Source organism: Corvus brachyrhynchos, unplaced genomic scaffold, assembly GCF_000691975.1.
Source record: "Corvus brachyrhynchos isolate BGI_N302 unplaced genomic scaffold, ASM69197v1 scaffold281, whole genome shotgun sequence".
In the NCBI taxonomy this organism is placed as follows: domain Eukaryota; kingdom Metazoa; phylum Chordata; class Aves; order Passeriformes; family Corvidae; genus Corvus; species Corvus brachyrhynchos.
The window spans coordinates 5,919,862-5,941,106 of record NW_008236509.1 but is presented as its reverse complement, the minus strand read 5'-3'; the positions used below and the strand labels follow the sequence as shown (position 1 = coordinate 5,941,106).

The 21,245-nt window shown below is 37.1% G+C and overlaps 1 protein-coding gene across 5 annotated transcripts in view; it reads right to left on the bottom strand.

Annotated features, from left to right (window-relative positions):
• Positions 1 to 5,677: 5,677 nt before the first annotated feature.
• The window catches only part of LUZP2 (leucine zipper protein 2), a 204,438-nt gene continuing 188,870 nt past the window's right edge, over positions 5,678 to 21,245 (bottom strand). For 4 of the 5 annotated variants that reach the window (XM_017726390.1, XM_017726389.1, XM_017726385.1 and 1 more), the window contains 3 exons: positions 18,107 to 18,199; positions 6,685 to 6,762; positions 5,678 to 6,093 (listed from right to left, as the gene is read on the bottom strand). In XM_017726390.1, coding sequence (XP_017581879.1) covers positions 5,968 to 6,093; positions 6,685 to 6,762; positions 18,107 to 18,199 — 297 coding nt within the window. In that variant the 3' untranslated portion in view covers positions 5,678 to 5,967. The remainder of the gene's footprint in view (positions 6,094 to 6,684; positions 6,763 to 18,106; positions 18,200 to 21,245) is intronic. The other variant, XM_017726386.1, reaches the window with a different exon arrangement.

Here is a 21,245-nt window from a genome sequence, read left to right as displayed (position 1 = left end):
TGGTTCACTGTTTTAGATCTCAAGGATGCCTTTTTCTGCATTCCTGTGCATAAGAATAGCCAAAAACTTTTTGCTTTTGAGTGGGAGAATCCTGAAACAGGGAGAAAGACCCAGCTCACCTGGACAGTTTTACCACAAGGATTCAAAACCAGCCTGACCATATTCGGAAACCAGCTGTCAAAGGAGCTTGAGGACTGGAGGAAACAAGAACCAGGAGGAGCGGTTCTCCAGTATGTTGATGACATCTTGATAGCGGCCAAGAAATGAGATGACTGCATAAAGCTCACTGTAAGTCTGTTGAACTTTTTGGGCCAAAGTGGGTATCGGATCTTGAAAGAGAAGGCACAGGTTGCCAGGGAAACAGTAGTATACCTGGGCCTGGAAATTTTCCGCGGACATCGACAACTCAGCAGAGAGTGGAAGGCAGCCATCTGTCGACTTCCAGAGCCTCATACCGTAAGGGAGATGCAGGCCGTCATGGGAATGGTAGGCTGGTGTCGCCTGTGGATATCAAACACTGGTATACTGGTGAGACCCTTATATGAGGTCCTTAAAGCAGCTGAAAAGGGGACAATCATGTGGACAGAGAATGCCAGGGCTGCATTTAAACAGCTGAAACATTCCTTGATGTCAGCCGCAGCTCTGGGGCTGCGGGACTTGACTAAACCTTTTGAACTCTTTACACATGAGCGACTGAATGTTGCTCTGGGGGTATTGGCACAGCACCTTGGAGACCAGCAAAGAGCTGTGGCCTATTTTTCAAAACAAGATAGACTATGTAGCCCATGGTTGGCCTGTATGCTTGAAATCTGTGGCATCAACAGTCCTTCTGATATAGGAGGCCCGTAATTCACCCTTGGGCAGCACATTGTCGTGTATGTACCCCATGCAGTGATAAATGTGCTGGAGCAAAAGGAGGGAAACTGGCTCTCCCCTAGCAGAATGCTGAAATACCAATCTGTGTTATTAGAACAGGATGATGTTACTCTAAAGACAACTTCTGTAGTAAACCCTGTGATGTTTTTGTCATCCACGTTACTTGACAGTGTGCCTGAGCATGATTGTTTGCAGACAATAGAGGAAACTTATTCCAGTAGATCAGACCTGAAAGATGTTCCTCTGAAAGATCCAGACTGGGAATTGTACACTGATGGGAGCAGCTTCATGAAAAACGGTAGGAGGATGACTGGTTATGCCGTAACCACCTCAGGTAAAATCATTGAGGCAAAAGCCTTGCCTCCAGATGTATCATCACAGAAAGCTGAACTCATTGCACTAGTGAGAGCTCTAGAACTGAGCGAGGGGAAGAAGGTGAACATACGGACTGATTCCAAATATGCCTTCAGCGTTGTTCATGCCCATGGAGCTATTTGGAAGGAACGTGGCCTGCTGACTGCTCAAGGTAATGAGGTTAAGCATGCTAAACAGATTCTTGCACTTTTACAGAGCATTTGGAAGCCTACAGAAGTGGCTATCATGCATTGCAAGGGTCATCAAAAAGGGAAAACAGCCCCTGAACTGGGAAATCATTTTGCTGATGAAACAGCCTCAGATCTGCAACGAAGTAACTCTACACAAGTGATGGCAGCAGAATTCATTGGGAGACCATGTTTTAAATGCGGAAGACATGAACACATGAAAAGGTATTGTCCAGGACCTGAAAAAAATGTGAAAATATCAGGCCTCTGTCCAAGATGTAGAAGAGGAAGACATCATGCCAATCAATGTCATGCCAGAACAGATGTGGATGGGAATGTTTTACCACTTCTGGGAAATTTGAAAAGGAGCGCGGGACGCCAACATGCTATGACGTAAGTAATGGCGACGGCTCCATCTGCAATCCCGCAGGGAACACAGTTATCGGAGAAGGTCACTCAAACTCCGTCAGCTGGACCATCTATAGATTTCCCAGTGACCCAGAATTGCTGCCACCAGGGGTGCAATGCAAATTGGCAGCTTCCAAATTAGTATGTTTTATGAACGAAAATCATGCAGGGATATCCACAGGGGTCACTGGAACATCTTGGAAGAGACAAGACTTTTTAATAGTAGGCAAGGAAAGATCTAGCATCATAGGGCTCATTGTTTTTCCATCAATTGTTTCAGCAGATCAAAATGAAGAGCTAACAGTTTTGGCTCAACCTTTACGTCCTCCACTAGTTATTCCAGAAAATACTTCAATAGCCAAAGCTATTGCTTTACCATCTCACGCAACAGAGCAGATCATGCCAGTGACTGATCAACAAGCTTCAGTTGACATTGAAGACGTGGACATTCATGCCAGTTGGATGAAGCAGATAGGCCGTGATCGACCTGTGCTCATTTACAGTTTAACATGTGGAGATAAGACAATCTCAATCAAGGGAATATTAGACACTGGTGCGGATGTTACAATCATCTCTTATCTCTTTTGGCCCAAAGAATGGCGCTTGAAAGCACCTCTGAACTCGCTTTCAGGTATTGGAGGAAATACCCTATGCCTGCAGAGTGAGCACTGTTTCTTTACTTGTTGGAAGAAAACTTAAAATTTAATTTCTTAAGGGGAAATTCCAGAAATGGATGGATTTCTGGAAAAATCTCAAAGCAGTTAATAATATCTAGAAAAATTTGTTTTATTTTTGTGTCTTCAATTTTATGTATTTGAAGAATTCTTTTTTCTGTATGTGTATGTGTGTTTAAGAAATCTTTGAGAAAAAAATCCCGATTTAATCAGGATGAGGAGTAGCAGGGAGTGAGAAAGTGAAATAGACTGGTGGAGTCACACTCTTCCACCCCTGAAAGAAATGCAGTGGATGGAAGCTCAGCAAGAGTTGTGGCAGCCCCGATCCTCTCGCCATCAGGCAGAAGGAGGGGACCTAAAACATGAGGGGGAATGGAAAAAGGTCCCTGCTCAAGGATGTAGGAGAATCCCCTCCCAGCCTCTCTTGCCTTCCCAAGTGCCCCTATGCAGCAGGTATGAGGCTCTGGAACATGAGGGTCAGACAGATTATACTGGAGAAGAAGGTCTGTCTGGGGGTTTATCTGGAACAGGCCAGTCAGCCAGATGGATCACAACTTCAAGCGTGAAGAAAGAAAGAAGGGTAGTTGTATTGGGTCACTCCCTTCTGAGGAGAACTGGGGGGCCCATATGCCATCCCACAGGGAAGTCTGTTGCCTCTGTCGAGTGTGGGTAAGGGGTATTTACCAGGAGATTCCCTGGAATGATTCAGCCCTTTGGTTATTGTCCACTGCTTCTTGTCCAGGTTGGCAGTGACAGGGGTTGATGAAAGAAGTCCTAGCACAATCAAAAAGTACTTCAAAGGGCTGGGGTGACTGGTTGAAGGAACAGGAGCACAGGTGGTGTTTTCCTCAAGTCCTTTAGTAGCAAGGAAGAATGCTGAAAGGAACAGGAGAAGCCACATGACCAATGTGTGGCTTAGAGACCGGTGCCATTGGTGGAATTTGTTTTTTTTGACCATGGAGTGACTTACATAGCATCAGACCTCATAGAAACAGATGGGGTTTACCTGTTAAAAAGGAGAAAAAGGATGCCCTTGAGTTGTCAGGGCTGATTGAGAGGGCTTTAAACTAGGTTTGAAGGGGAAAGGCGATAAAACCAGGCTTGGTAGAGATGTGCCATGGGGAGGCAAGCAAGTATTGGGGGTAAAATTGATAGCCCACCCCTATGACTTTGAAGTGAGCCACACTGGAATGCAGTTGCAGTCTTATGGGGGCAAGCTGGGGACTCCTAAGGTAAAAGCCAACAGGGAAACACCAGAAAATTATGTCAAAGGAAGAAAAGGGGTGTTCCTCTAGGAAGGTGACATGGCCGACAGGCAAGCTTAAGTGCCTTTACACCAATGCATGCAGCATGGGCAACAAACAGGAGGAGTTGGAAGCCCCTGTGCTGCTAGAAAGTTATGACCTTGTTGCATTACTGAAACTTGGTGGGATAAATCACATGACTGGAGTGTCACTATTGATGGCTACAGCCTGTTCAGAAGATACAGGGAAGGAAGGAGAGATGGAGGGATTGCCCTCTACATCAAGAAGTGGATTCAGTGTGAGGAGCTGTCTTTGAGCAAATCAAAAGCCTGTAGGTAAGAATCAGTGACCAAGGCAAAAAAGGAACCTTGTGGTTGGTATTTACTACAGGCTGCCTGATCAAGGGGACCCCATTGACAAAGGGTTCTTCTTAAAGCTACAGGAGGTATTGTGCTCATAGTCTTTTGTCCTGCTGGAAGGGTTCAACAATTGTGGGATAGAGTTCCTTTCTTGACAGATGACAGAAACAGAGTTGCAGTGACCTTTTCAGTTAAGGTGCGTCATATGCAAAGAAATGTTGCTTTTGGCATCACTAGAAATTAATGCCAACTGTAGATATGACAAAATCACAAGTCTCTTGCCCACCGAAAATTTTGAAATACAGCAGATTGTCTTCAACAAGGTTTAGGATCAGATGCAAAAACCACATCTCTTTTCTGATTAATTTTGTGGCAATGATTTCACTTCTTTTGACCTTTAACATGGATAGTCTTTTCTGTAATAGCAGTGTGACTTGGTTAAGCAGTACTTTTCATCATTTGGTCAGATCATGAGGTTTTCTTTTTCAAATTTTATTTTCTCAAGGCAGAGAAACCTACCATTCTTCAAATATATACCTTTGAGTAGAGGAACATAAATAAAGTGTCATGGTGAAAGATTATTCACACCAGCAAGGAAAAGGCAGGTATTGAAGGAGACTGTTGAAGGAGAGGTAAAATCTTAAATCCTAAAACTGAAGACAGAGCATCACTAAGTGAAATAAAAGATTTGTCTATTTGCTTTTAAACTGATGCAGAGCAAGAAAAAGTAAATTAATATAAGTAAACCACTTTAAATCTAGTAAAAATTGTACTGCTGGGTGCATTAAGACAAAGGTGGAAGTTTACAACTTACAACTGCTTAAAACACTTCTTGCAAGAAGAAAGCACAGCATTGCATCAGGCAATTTACTGTTCCTACTGTTCTTGAAAGATTTGCATCTCAACCAGATATGGCATATGAATTCTTAAATTAGACCAATAATGACACAAACAAGCAAAACCATTATCTCTTCCTTCTCCTCCCTTTCTTTCTGCTTTCTTGTCATAGAGTATGTGACCAAGGAGAAACTGAAAGAATCCACTAGTGGCCGAACTTACTCCAGTCAATATGCTCCTCTCTGCTGGAGTGATCAAAGGCCAACTGTAGTAGACAAAATAGGGCTTTACCCTTTAAAGTATAATTTATCCTTTTGAGATCAGCACAAATATAAGGGATGAAACTGACTTCCCATGGCTGCCATCCAAGCAAGCTATGAAACTGTAACTCAGTACCACCTGCAAAAATTTTTGCTTGAATCCCCAAAGTAATGATCCTCTCTATCACCATCCCTTAAACTCCCAGTTCTGTTAGCTCTTCAGTGTTCAAAAATGGACTAGTTAAGATAGCAGTGAGAAAAAACCCCCCACCAAAATAAACATCTTTTATTGTGTAAGTAAGTAGATTTGAAATGGAATTATGGACCCCCACTCACAGCTCCCTTTTGACAGTTGCACTTACGAATTGTACTTCAAATATGGTTACATAGCTATTTTCTCCCCACACACACAGACCGCCCCTTAATCTGCCCCTTAATCTGCCATAACGTTACATGAAACAGAACAGACTGAGAAAATACTTGAGAATGACTCTTGTTTACGAAGAAGGTAATTTAGAGTATACAATTACTGATAAGATAGAACAAGAATTCAAAAACTGGACTGCATTACAAAGCATTTCTTCAAATATCCATTTTGGATTATTGCTGAAAGGTACTAATTGGTCTATTCTAGACTAATTTACAAACATTCATAAAATAGTGAAAAATGCATGCTTTAGAAACCTGGAACATTTCATGCCTTTTTGCTAACAGAATATGAGGATGGAAGCAAGTGATTGGCATTTTTCAATGTAGATTAGTAGCATTTAGAGTCTTTTTTCTTGTGTACTAACTGATTCTTCGTATTTTTTCTTATTCTTTTCAGGTGATTTTTTATCTTCAGGTTTAGTCCACGGAGGGCTCTGCAACTTCTGTAGAGGTGAAAACAGCATCTGTGTAAACATTGTGTATAGAGTAGATATATACATAAGCAAAAATAAAAAAAGTATGTTAAAAATCCATGGCAGTAGTGCACATAGAACTGTATTTCTATTAAACTGATGTACCAGTCATAAACTACTGCAGCAGAATATAATATTCGCCTAGGAAAGGGTTCTGCTCTCTATTAAAGGAAGCATATTGAACAATCTCTACATTGCAAAACCATACAAGTCTGATGCTGCATACAGCTTCATATAATTGCATATGATATATATATTATAACAATTTTATATATATAATTATTTTGGAAATCTCTTCCTGCTCCTGCTTCCAGGGCTATAGACATCACACTATCAAATTAAGTCATTTGACTACTAAGTAATTTGACTACTAGTTCTTCAAATATTCAATAGTTTTCAAATTGTTACCAGCTAGAAAGCATTTTGAACAGATGCACTGCAATCAGATGCAGTCAGTCTGAACTAAGTAGTCTTCTGTTTTGAGACAGAACTTGGTGAAGAATGTGTAAGTATACTTCAAGTAATTGCATGTTTCACAAGACCTTTTAGTAAAACCCCAACAATTACTCTGAAAGAGAATACCTGAAAGCTTGTATCTGTTTCTGCTGCCTTCAAACGAGATGTTGAATCAATATGATTCCCCAAACATGTCTTGGCAACCTGTCAATACAAATGTCAGAGATAACTACTTCATATTTTTTCCTAAAATAGTCATAGTTTTCCTAAAGAAAGAAAGAAAGAAAAAAAATCACTGGTTCTTCTTTTAAGCCTAGTTGATGAAATGGAACAAATTTTTCATAGCTAAGCTTAGTCCAGACTGCCATCATCCCTGTAATAGACTTTAACAATATGGTCTTGGGGCAGCAACTTTAAAAATTTAATGCTTTTCCAGCTTTTTTTTCCTCATGTTTAAATCTCATCACCAATAGCGAAGTTTACTCCTACAAGTGGTCCTAGGAAACAGAAAAGTAATTACAAGTGTCTTTTATGGGTGAGGAAACAGTAACGAACAGTTGAAAATCAGCATTACAGTTAGAACTTTTCTATTATTATTCTCTTGTGTAAACTCTTAAATCTCTTAGGTATAATAATCCCTGAATGGGAATATAAAGTCACTGAATGGGGAACTCAGATGACTCTCAAGGTACAAAATCTTGTTACATTAATTGCTATCATTTTATTCAAGGAATAATGTTATATTCTTTGCCAATATGCTTTTTAATATCTGGGAAAATAGAGTTGCACAGCATAAATAAAATTAATTACAAAGTACATTTTTGAACCAAGGAGATCTCCTGATATCAAACCAGAGATTTACTCAACACCAAAAATTCTACTGTACTTAAATTAAAGTCCCTTCAGCAGTAGGATTAATGATGCCATAGGAAAAGAAGTTTAAACATGAAATACAGTAAAGTATTGATAATACTTGGTCATTACTCTAAAATGAGTTCACATTGGAATTTCTCTATTTGTTTTGCTATTAAAACGGATACATTTAAATGGAGTGAAAATGACCGGGTTTTTTTTAAATTTTAAGTCATCAAGACTCTTTCCAACACAACAGTGGGGGGGTTTAGTGATGTTTAAGGTACTGAAGTGAACCTCTGAGATGATGAAGATGGATTTGATGTGGGGAACTCTTTTTCATATTTTCCCACTAGATAATAGCAAATAAAAGTTGGATTAATATAGGGAATAATCAAGGCAGTATTGATTAAAATAAAGTCTATTGAGAAAGCACCTATTCCTTCTATGACAAAAAAACCAAACAAAACATCAAACAAAAAACATGTGGTTTATGTTTTAGATAAAGACTAAAAAGTCAGATGACAGAGTACAATTTTTAGTAGACTTCTAATACTTCAAAACCTTTTAAGTGTGGTCCTGCCAAAACATCCATTTAAATTATTTACTATTAATCTAGATTTAAAAAAATATTTCAAGCTGAATCATGTTCAGAAAAAAATGAGGGTTTTGATGACTTCTAGGTGAGCAGCTTGAGGACAAAAGATACTATAGGTCAAACAATGAACAGTATTGCAAACTGTGTAATGAAGAGGACAGAAATAATGCTAATTAAATATAAGATCATTTACATATCCAGAATTTGCTCTGACTGTACATATTAAAAAATGAAATAGGTAACCTATTTCACCAACATAATTTATAGGAGATAGGAAGCAAAAACTATTAATTGACATAAAAAAACTATAGGTCAACTTCTTAAGACATATGCAAAGGAAGAAAAAAAATAACCAGGTCTGCCTTAGAGAAGATAAAAGAAAATGATAAACACAATTCTTTATAAGTGAGTAGTTTTGCATATTCTTTTCATAGACCAGATAACAAAGTCCATCTTGATAGGAAAAGAGCAATAAAGACTTATGTCTGTAGTATTCCACATTTGTTCACTCAGAGTTCTTTTCTTTTTAGTAGCACACCATATGGATCACTGCTGGAGAAAGATAGTAGGGACTTCTTCTAAAGAAAGCAACTCCTATACCTTTATGTTGTTAAAGCATAAAATATTAATTAATTATTCATTGTCACTGTGAAACATTGTACATCATTAACAAATAAATTACAGATTGAACAACAGCAATGACTTTCAGTATGCCATCAGTCAACAACAGTTCAATAGGCAAGATCATAACCAGTTCCTATGGATGAGGTGTATACACACATACACACACACACACACATATATACATACATATATATACACACGCACACGCTGGTTGTGGCTTTTTATCAGTTTGGTTCCTAAACTGAATCAGATGAGTATTAGTATAATCTCCTGCTGTATCTGTAAACTGGGTTTAACAGAACCCAAACTGCATCTCATCCACATACCTCAGGCATATACATAAACACACACATATATACCCACCTATGTGTGTATTTACATGCTTATATATGTATCTATTTATCTATCCACCTATATGTGCATATATAAACACGTAAATATACAAACACACACAATACTTATATCTTCCTGTCCCTCAGCTGAAGACCAATGGAGAAATTTAAACCCAATGTACTAGAATACCTTTCACAACCTTAGGTGACAGACAAAGAAAGTAAAATATTAAACTTTTGTTATTGTTGCTAGTTCCCTCTATGATAAGTAATGGATTGTTTTGTATGTTTGTCTGTGTGACTCCTTCTGTCTGTCAGATTCCCTCCCATTAGAGGTACACTAATTACTAAGGACAGAATGAGAGCTCGACAGAGTAGAAACTATCAAAAAGCAAAAAGAATTGCTTTTGGAAAATAAAGATGTTGAAATGTTGTCAGAGTGGTTTTTTTATTTTATGGAAATGAGATTTTAGAAGTACCTGCGGGAAGAGATAGTGGGATCGTGCCAAGCTTTGAATCAAGATTTCAGTATTTCAGGGACATATGTCAGGGAGGAACTCTGTTCCCCAACAAGACCAGGCATTCCTGTACCTTGCACTTTTACTGAACAGTATGCTTAAACAGAGAGACACACAACTGGGCAAAAAACAGCTTTCTCCATTTCTGTCAGAGAAGGATCAATTGCTTTTCTTCCAGAGTGAACATTTTTTTTTTAAAGATTATTACTGAAATGTTAATAAAATGCTAACAAAATGCTAACAAAAGAGTAAAAGCATCTTTGAGGAAAATATTTAGAAAGTAAAAAATCCTGCCTGGTCTCAAGTCAGTCCTGTTAGCTTAATACAACTCCATTGAATCCTCTTGTACCAACATAACAGAGAGGGTTGTAATTTAAAATATTGTCAGGAATACTTTAAGGATGTTCTAGTTTTCATACCAAATGTAGCATGACATTTCACAATATGGACTATTTCCCCTGCTGTTGGGCAGAAAGCTGTAAGAGTTCTGTTTACACATGATCTCTAATATTAGTCATAGCTAAGTTTTAAATCTGTGCTGGCTTCCAGGGAGGGCAGGGAAGAGGCACTACCTTTCTCTCACCATCTGAAGACTTTGAACAAGACACAGGTATCTCTGGAAGCAAAGCAGTCTCATATTTCAACGCAGATGTAATGAGTTTGGAATAAATACGAAATGATTTTTTTGCGTGCCCCTCTTCTTAGTGCTTCCAGAGAAGTTTAAGCAGGCTCTTAAGCTACATACTAAAAATTTTTTTAGGAAGAAAAATCTCCAACACCAAGAGCTAAATGATGGCAGCATAGCCAGGTGATGACCCTTTGTACATAAGCTAATGGCTTTCCAGGAATACAGAAAGGCAGTATGTGAATGCAGGGTCAACATACTAATACAACCAAATAATGTTGGCTATTTTCTTGTTTGTGCCTGAACTGACAGGTGGATAAGGACTGCAGATCAAAAGGGAGAAAACACAGCATAGGTGGGCAAGACCAAATACCTTGAAAGCTATAAAGTAAGACAATTCAACACACCATGCTTTGATTTAGCTGAAAAATACTGAATGACTAAAATATCACAACATTTTAAAAAGTGCAATCTATTGTTAGCATGGTGAAAGGCTGTCTTCTAATGAACTTTTCATGCAAGATTATTAAAAAATACTCTCCTGTATTTATGCAACTGACAGCACAACAAAAGAAAAAAGCTAATAATATTCTCAAAATCTAACTTAACTCCGGAAGTTTATTTCCTGCCATTGGCATTTAGAAAAAACCAGGTCTTTTATCCCTAACTATTTTGTGTTTTCTTCTGCCTCCTTTTTTAAGGAGCCTGAGATTGGCTGTTTCAAGGGGAACAGGGATGGCAGAAGTCCTGATCTCATTCAGAAGCACAGCTCCTAATGTTTGGAGACTCAGTTAGTATTTGCTCTGATTATTGGTCAAAAACTTCACCAGGTTAGAAGGTGCATTTTGAACATTTCATTGCTTTCCTCATCCTAAGCTAAGCTTAACATTTCTCAAAGCTTTAACTGAAACGGTCACATTTATAGGCTCATCAGAGATGAAGAGTGATTCTGCTGGAGATATTTTCCTCAGTTCCTAGAGACTTCTCAATCAGTTATATTTGATCCTCGTTTCATTTGCATGTCCCCAGGCAAGCAATCTGCTTTTATCTAGATTCGGGAAACAAACCTTCAACACTTGCCATCATAGCCAGCCTTTGTCCACATACACAGTAAATGATGACTAGTCCTTGAAGTATTTTTATGACTCAGAGAAGTGAAGTAAGACAGAAAGAGATTTCTCTGATGCCTAGAGCCCTGCCTCCTCTCTTTCCTACCCCTTCCTTAGTTCACTTTAATAAAAAAATATAATAATTTTAGAAGTTGTATTTAACCATTAGTGACAGATCTCCAAATTTCACCCATGAACAAATCAGTTTCACAGAATAATCTCTATACTTTTATGTTGAGGAATTATTACTTCACCATTAAGTTTTCTGAGTGGTATGTCTGGAACATCTGCCCTATATTTTGCAATAAAGGGCATATTTGTAAGACAAACATATTCAATAAATTACATATACAGTATTTTTATCATAAAACATCAAGAAAGAACTAACATTTGAAGACTCAACATTAAAAGCCCTAAAACAGCACTGAGAATTCTAAGTATGAAAGCAAAACCTTCTCCAAAGAGAGATTACAAGAAAAAAATCTTTTATTTAGGTGTGTTTGATAGTTGGACAGACAATTTCACTGTTTTCACTGTTACTAACTCTTTCCAAATTGCACAGTTTCTTAACATGTCCTTAAAATTTAGTTTGACCAACGTTTTTAATTTTTATGACTAAGCACAACAGAATTTTTATTATTATTTTCTTCTATATGGCAGAGAAACAGAACAAATTAAGTTATGTTGAACACTTGTTACTTGGTCTAAATAAAGTTTAGGAAACACATTGATGATCTATTTGTTTGTAAAATCAAATTTTCATAAAAGTGCATTTTGCTTTAAACAATACATTTTGTAAAATGAAAAAAAATCAAGAACAGTAAGTGAGAAATTTTACATGACAGAAAAATTGAGATGGGGGATATGCCTTGAAATGCTGTGTTGCTTTTGTCATGGAGTCCAATTAACAAAGTATCTGTGTGTGTTCTGGTTATAAAATATGCATCTCAATCAGTAATGCAGACAAAATTTGAGAAGTTGTGGTATTCAATTCTGCTAGTAAGTAACACAGCAAAGCTGGAGGGCTTCACGGCTGGATGTATAAATGACAAAGGTGGATAAATGAAGTGTGCATCTTCATTTAAAAAGAATTTTCAACAAGCCAGTTAGAACTCAGCATGCCCATTGGCTACTAAACTATGCAACTTTATCTGCAAAGAGCTGAACAATGTAACTAGTTTTCCATTGCACCAACTCAGCAAGTAAGAACTGGCTTTATGGTCAAAAAATCATAACAATTTAAGGTCAAATAATCAAATCACAAATGGACAGGAAATCAAGTTTAAATAAGTGATATTATAACAGCTTTTGCAGTTAGAAAATAATTCTGCTGCTGCTAGAGCATCATACAGATTTAGTTGACCAAACATTGGAGTTTCAGTGATCCTTCTCATCACTACTGCTTTTGGCTTCAGAGGGCAAAAAAAGTAGATACGGAGGATGTTTGTAGAGTGTGATGGGGGAGAAAGCACTGAGTTAGTTCTGAAGAAAATAAACCAGATGCAGGAGAAAAGGATGGTGTGGTTAGGTCAGCTGACAAACTAGTTATCTTAGTTGTCATTAACCAAGTTAGGTTCACAGTTTATTCAAAGACATATTTTATCAGATTTGCTCATGAATTTGTTACAGATCTGTATTGGAAGCTGTTTTAACCCTCACTGTTTACAAGAAAGATATAGAGCAAGAAGTATGTGAAATGTGCATATGCCTTTTCAGCAGACACCTCTGCAGTTTTTCCTTCTCCTGTTTTAGATCACGGTGTACTAAGGGGATGGTTAAACTCAGATGATGTACCTTCTTATGACCTTCATAGTTCTCCTTTATGGAATCAAATTAACTTTAAGGATTTTATTAGTTTGAAATTTTTTTAGAGCAATGGTTACTTTTTTCTCTTATTACTCCCTTTGGAAAACAATCAGAAAGTACAATGTGATCAAAGCTCTGCAACTGAAACTGATTTTAAAAAATGAAGCAAAATGCTGTGGTTGCTTAGAAATGTGTACAATTTTGGCTCCATTACTCAATTTCCTTTGTCACTGAATGATTAATGAACATGTAGTGTTTGTTTACTGCAGGAAATTAAGGCAGTAAATAAAAGCACTATCACTTTTATTTATCAGAGAAGATTCTACAAAGAGCAAAAAATCTAAGATGACAACAGAGAAGAAAGAATAATTTTATAAATTCTTTGATGTTTTAGCAATACCAAATAGGTGGTTTTAAATGATATGTTACATGCATAAGAATTATTTGATATGAAAAGGGAATAAAGTAAATTCTGCTGTAAAAGCCAAAATCCCAAAAGCTTTTGGGAAGACAGAAAAGGGAAGGAATATAGGGGAAAGAGCTCTGCAGAACTCTGGTTCTGCACAGAGACTTTCAGGAGCCAGACATAGGAAAACATCTCTGGATAAGGCTAAGAAAAAGTAGTATTGACAAGATGCATCTAATAAAGTACTGTCTTGGGGTGACTTTGTGATGTGTATCCCCTATTGCTGCCCCATGCCCAGAAATTAATTTTGTGCCTTTCTGTGCCTTTAAACTAAGCCTGAGAAGGGGGAGAGACAAAACCGAGGGAACTTTCTAAGCAGTTTGTTTACATGTTTTCAAGGTCACAGAGATAGAGACAGCTCTGTGTTCAGCTGTGGCAGAAGGGCGAGAGTGGGGAAAGCACCCTGCTAGCTTTTGGCCAGTTTTTCAGCTCGTTTTTCTTTCTCCGGAGAGAGATGGAGAGTTGAACTTTTGTTTTCCTAGGACTTGGTTTTTTTCCCCTTTTTTTCTCTGCTGGACTGTTTCAACATCAGAATACATCAGGAGGAATTTCCACTGAGGCCTTGGCCCTGGAGGTGGGCCTACCACCCCATCCCAGCTCCAACGAGGGAGAGAGAGAGATCAAAAGGACTATGAAATTTTCCCAGGTTTCTCTCAGCAGAGTGAGAGGTTTTATTATTTAGCATCATTATCCTTTTCCTGTGTGTTTGTTAAATAAATAGTTTTTATCTCTTTCACTTTCCTTCGAGGAAAATTTATTTTTTCCCAAACCTGGTGGGGGAGGGATGGTTGTAACCTGCCTTCTCTCAGAGGATATATTTCTAAATTTGGCCAAACCAGAACAAGTACAAATAATCTAAATAATGGAAATTTTACAAGAATATTGAAATTAATATTTTTTTTGGTTTTGATCAATTTCAGATTATGTATTACAGGATATCCTACCTACTTCTGGCTATTACTGGTCCCATGTCAAACTGCATTACAGATAAATATCAGCAGTGTCTAATTTCCAAATTTTCTAGTCTGTATCCCATTTGTCAATAAATCTTCATCTGTATTTGTTCTAATGTAAACTACATTAATTACTGTGAACAGGCATAGACCCCATAAATGCAAAATTGCAGAAAGATCACAAATTCAAGACAGAGATGCTTAGCCATAAAGACTTAAAAACACCGGTTGGAACCAGCAACTAACCATTTTGCTTTATTTTTTGCCTTAGTAGCTGTAAGATTGCATGTTCTTCTCTAGTTAGTCTTTACTACCCTAATTCTTTCAAAATATAAATAACATTTTTTTTATAAGAGACAGAATAAAAGGATCTTTGTAAAGTTCTGAGAAAGGATTGCTGAAATATTAGGTTTCTAAGCAACAGAGTTTTAAGTACATCTTCATTAATTTTTCTTAAAAAATGCTGCATTAGAACCTGTCATATGTTCTTAGCCATCCAAGCTTAATCTTCCTTCATTGAGGGTTAAGCAGCTGTAAAAACTTCAGAAAAAAATACATACAGCCAACTAATGATAAAAATACAATAAAAACTCTTCCCAAGTGTTGAATTTTCTCAAAATGGTAGTGTTCACAGGTACAAATTGCAGCTTTGTATTACTGAAGTAATATGATCCTTTGGGAAAATAAATTCCTTCCAGTACTTTCAGAACTTAAGGTGGTATCTCTAATGCCAATATATGAAGGTTAATTGTGGAAAGAGACATTTTTAGTTCAGTTCTCAAAGCTAATAATTTAAATTCTTCCTTCTCTCTCCCTCTCTCTCTGTTAATGTGAGATAATAATAATGATGATGATGATGATGATGAAGAGGTTGCTAGCCCAATGTCATCACCTGCACTATTTTTATGTTCAGGTTAGCCTATGTTCAGATGGACAATGTATGTAAGACAAAGAAAATAGTTTTAACTTAAACAACAACCAGGGAAATTACTATAGTAATTTCCACAATTGAGCAATCCACAGCAGAAAAGGGTACAAGGATGGACCTTAGACTTGTAGAATAGTTAGAACTGTTATGAAAAACATATTTAATGCTTTAGTTTTCTTTGAAAATTTCATTGCTTTCTTTTAATCAATCCTTCAATTTACAAGAACATTTTCTCATTTTCATTATTTTCATTACCTTTGTGGTATTTAAAGTGAAATCAGGATATTCTGACAAACCAATGTTTTATTCTCCCATGATGGCCTTGAATTTTTATATATATTAATATGAAAAAAATATTTAAAAAAATATATTTAAAAAAAAATACAAAAGTCTCATGCGTACAGGGAGAACATGCCTCCCTGTACTTGTAAATTTTTTAATTACACAAAAAAATTCTGATTTGGATAAACACAGCACTATTTATGCCTTCCTTGCTTGGAGATATGGTTGTCCTCACAATATGTTTTGTAACTTTGCTGTCAAAGACATTCCTTCAACAGACACCATAAGCACAGTGTTTTGTGCATTAGTGTGAGTCCTAGATAGATTTTTTTTTTAATGTGAACGGGATGGAACTACAACTATTAAATAATGCTCATTTTTCAGTAGAAAAATTAATTTGTAACAGCAACATGTTTAGAAGAAAGATAAAACTGGGAAAACCATTGCCTGCTTAATTTTACAAGAAGGAACATTATCTAGCAAGGCATAGTTAATTTGAATGCCCCTAAGGTATGCTTTCATTGATTTTACTGCTTTTTTTCCTCCATGCAGGAGGTTTTGGCAAATACAGAGTTAGCAAACCATAAAGATTTAAAATTTAAAGGAAATGTGAGTCCCATAAATATAGAATTGGTCTTAAAATATGATAATTGAGAGATTAAATGATATAAAACTTAATTCCATTATAGCTTAACAATGGAGGCTATAATAGATAATATAGACATATAGACTAATTTCTTTTATTTGAATTACAATGTTACTTAGAGAAATGCAGGGAAGAGAGTTAGGTTTTAATTTAGCTTGAATCTTGAAAAACAGTTCAACTCATGAAAACTTCTAACTTCAGTTGCAGTAATCTACTTTCCCTGGGTGGGAGAGGGGATGCACCACCACAGTGACCAATTTCTCATACAAAGCAGCATACCCTGCTAACTAATTAAATGGCTAGAAATACTAGTTGGTAGAAGCACAAAAAAACAACCACCGTCTATTCTAAATAACTAAAACCTTGGTTTTATGGAAAAGTGAATTTTTTAGGTGTCTTTCATCACAGTACTTGATACAGAAATTAAATACTCTTTCGATTTTTGAAATACGTTAACAGTTATTTTCTTTTTTTCTCTTTTAATGTATTCACTTCTGTAAAAAAGAGCTTTTTGAAACTCTTTACGCAAATATTTAGCCTAAATTATTTCACTCTCTACCGAAAGTATTCTACATTTCATCAAACCTTCTATAACTTTTCCAAGGGATAACTAACCTCTAGTCATAATATAAATGGAGTTAATTCCAACTTCATAATTTTACATATTTTCCTTCTCCTCCTTCAATTTTTATTAACAAAATGAAGTTTCCTTTACTTCTAGACATTAAGAAATGTGCAATGTCAAATTATTTACTCTTACAGATATGCAATTTCTCCTTGTTCTCTAGAGGATGGGGCAGAAGGGAGGGATCTTAAATAAACTTGTAACATATTTGTAATAAATGGATACTATATAATTTTTTTAGTAATCTGTTGTATACTGAATTATCTAAGATTTTTTCCCCATAATTTTCTTCACACTGCTATGATCACTAACAGCAAGCTACCCAGTTACCTCCACAGGATTTTGTTAAGTCTCAAGATACAACAATATATTCAATATATGTTAAATATTCAATATATATATTTCACCTGAAAATTAGTCAAAGTAGCACTATACTTTTTGGACTATTGAGCAGAAAATCCTCAACAGTCAGAGCAGACTCTCTCAACAAAATCTGTCTCGCTCAATTTTCCTCTTTTTTCCTGTTCTATTTGTGTCTTTATAATTACAGCCACAATACATACATTTGAGATTTCTGTTAAGAGCTCATACCATGCTGTTTGACTGTATGTACTGTCTCAGTAAAAGCACCAGATTTAGCTTTCTGTCAGAGCTGTCATAAGAAAAACACAGCTTGGAGCTTTTCTAGACTGTCAGTGAATGATATCACATCCTTTCAACTATTTCAGCTGTCATCTCTTACACCTCCCCAAAGGTTTTGCTTTATTAAATGAAGCATCTGTGAAGGCTGTGCCTGATTATTAGAAATAAATAAATTAGTAATAAATATGAAGATATGTAAACAAGGTTTTTGCATCTCACTGTAATGCAGGCAACACTTCAACCAGGAACAAATGAATTCTTGGAATGGTTAAACATCAAATGAGACACTTTCCACCACTGCTCTTCCTGCCAACAGCCCTACCAGTTCTATTAAGCAGCTTTTAAAAGAAACCTAGGTAACATATATGCACAGATTGACAGCAAAGAGCATTTGCTCCTCAGCACTTTAATACAGAATATAGCTGGCTTATAAAATATGTGTACCATCTTGAATAGGAAAAGTCCCATTGATAGGCGCCTAAAGTATTCATGTTTTCATACAGCCTAGATTAGATCCTGTTTTTCAGGTGAGCTAATCTTACATCTTGAGAATCACACTCCTGGGTGCTTTGATTTTCTTCCTTTTTCAAGGCCACATGAAAATTCTCTTTCTCTGCTGAGACATTTTGCCAGACCTGAAAGATTAAAAAAAAAAAAAAAAAAAATTTAAAATGTTAATATAGAGTTTTTCTCACACAGGCCTTTTGCTTGCAGGCCTATTGCTTCTATAGTTCTTTTATTGATCCCATAATTCTATCAATGATCCATGTCCCTGATCCTCTAACCAAATCCCAACATTTACCTGCTCTATTTTTGTAGAGGATGTAATTGCAAAGTGAATTTAAAGCACACTTGGCTTATCATTCAGCCAAAACCCAAACAGGCTTTCCTTTGCTAAGAATAGACAAAACTGTTCTTCATATAGCAAATTCAATCAAAATATAAATACCAGACTAAAATTTGTACATATATAAGAGTCCATAAAATGAGCCATGTAAATGGAATATTACATCTCATCAGTAAAAAGCAATACAAGATTTCAGTCTTACCATCAGCAACACTGTATTCCATAAGAGCAACCAGTGAAACTGGTAAAATATTTCCTTTCTATAATCATCTGTTGGGGTTTTGTTTGTAACCAGGCTGGTGTTCCTACAGCTGTCTACAGCTTCTGTCTCACTTTAATAATTTGGCTGATATTTACAGAGGAGAAAAATATCTTTTGAAAAGCATCAATTTTTTCAGTGTATACCAAGACACAAAAGTATAGGAGAAGTGTCTATGAAGGATGTCTGGACTTCAGGTGGCTCTCTTGAAAGCCGTTTATTGCATAGGTGATGTTACAGTAGTTCAGGAAGCGGGTATCCAGAGCCAGCCCTACAGTGTCAGCTACAGCTTGTAGGTGTACCTGAAGCTGAAGCCGCTTTCTGTTCAAGTTACAAAGTATTATATACTTTGCTGAGTATCTTAATATATAACAACCAATAAGCACCATACACAATACCTTTACATTTGCCTATAGCCTATCATAGCTACTACCATGAGCATATTATAGTCATTATTCCATTCCAATCCAATCACAAGAGTAAGTATGTTACAATTTAAGCATACAATGGAAAATTCTCAGACCTCTCTTCTTCCTACATCAACATTTCTTGTTTGCCTGCGATATCTCTCTTTTTGGTAAAAACATGTTTTCTATTTACTTATGCGCTTCTTGAGACTTATTTACTTGGTGAAAAACATGTCTTTGTTTGTAGTCACATACCTTTGTCCTATTCATAAAAATCTCCTTCCAACTCATCTCCAACCTTTGCCTTCTCAGTTATTCATCGAGCAAAACATCTTTTACTCTATATCAAAACTTGCTTTCATTTCTATCTCATCCTCAGTTTCTACATTCAGAGATCTTTCTGCCAAGCCTACATACCTGTGAAACTTTCTTACCAAACTTTTATCCTCTCCAACACAAAAGCTTGTGCCTTAAAAAACAACTAAATTACACGTTATATAATCCAGTTGGAAAATTTAACAAGTCCTATTAGATCTCTACTACTCTGTAGATAGATGCTGCTACATTACATCAGGAGTCTTCTGACTTCTATAGGTGAGAGAAATGCTCTGTTGCTACCCAATTTGTATTCTTTGAAGTCAGCTGGGCTAATGATAGGCATATTTGCCAAAAGTCAGTGCTGCTTCTAACAATATAGCAATGTGTGAGCCAAACACATATTATAGATTTGGAGGAGAGCTTACTGCTGTGGGAAAGCTGTTGACTGTTGGGGTAGCTCAGCCTGCTCTCGGGCTGAAACCATCAAATGTCAGTCACCAGAAGAGATCACTGAGGTCTAGGTTACCTCCCCCTGGGTGGCTCCCAATCCTAAATTACCTCCCCCTGTTCCAGAAAGTTCTCCCTTTTGTAGTTATTAATTGGTTCCCTGTTATGACTCCTGCCTCCCTGTTTTCCCCATTTGTTCTGAAAAATTGTGTCCTCCCCTCTGCTTCTACCCCATTGGTTGTTTTCCCTTTCTCTGCCTTACTCCACCCCCCCATAAAGGGGGCTAGCCCGCGTCTCCTCAGCGCTTTTGCTGGTCCCTGGTCCCTCCTGCAAATAAACCTGTTGGAACTCACACCAGAAGCGCCTCCCGCCTTCTTTGCCGCCGGGCTAACGCCAGCCTGATCATCGGCTGCCCGACGAGCTTCCTCTGAGGAGGAGCCAGGGCACGGGATTCCACTGAGCCATCCAGCGAGGCCGCTGTGGAGGCTAACGCTGCGTCCCCTCTGCCCGAGGGCACGCTGGGGCTTGTGCTGACAAGCCCCCGGTTGCGTTAGTTGATAACAAATTTGAGGGTTGGTCCTGAAAAGTCCTAGGCACAACCACAGCAATTTCAGTGGAAGCTGAGAAGGCTCGCTGCCTTTACAAAAACGATGGTCTTCCTATAAGACTTTCCTTGCCTCTATTTATTTAATCCCCAAACAGCACTTTTCTATGACCTTTTTGTTTGACATTTCCCTGCGATTAGTTTTCCATCGTGGCACATGCTTTAAAGAAAATGTTTGTGTATTACAGGATTGGAGTCCTGAGTTCAGATCTCATGGTGCTATAGATGGGTCACTCGCTTATCATAAAGTTATGCCCCAGTCATTTATAATTAAGCTGATAGTGTGTTGCTAAGGTCCACAGACATCCTTTGCATAGGTATCTCAAGAGACCTGGGTCCTAAAACCTTTATTTATATGATATAGTCATGCATATGCTGTTGGATATAGTTAAGAGCATAGAAACATAATTCCTAAATTGCTTTCAAGGCACTTTATTGCAGCAAATATACCTGAGCCTATATTACCTAGATAAAAGGAAAAGCAGAATAACCTTTAAATGGCCAAGGAAAGAATTACATTTGCCACATAGCATATCTAGACCTTCTTGAATTATTGTTCTTTCAAAGGACTTTGTAATAAACTTCTGGCATGCATATCATTAATCATTTGTATTTCAATAATAAAGTTTTAATTTGCTGTTTTTCTTAGTCAAATAAAAAATTGGGGTAACTTGAGAAATAACTGGCTTTGCATGCAGTAAAAGCTGTATCTACTTTTGATGCCCTGTAATTATTTAACAGTTCAGTTCTGTGAAATATTATCTTTGCTACAGATCTGATAAAAAGCACTTAGTTATCA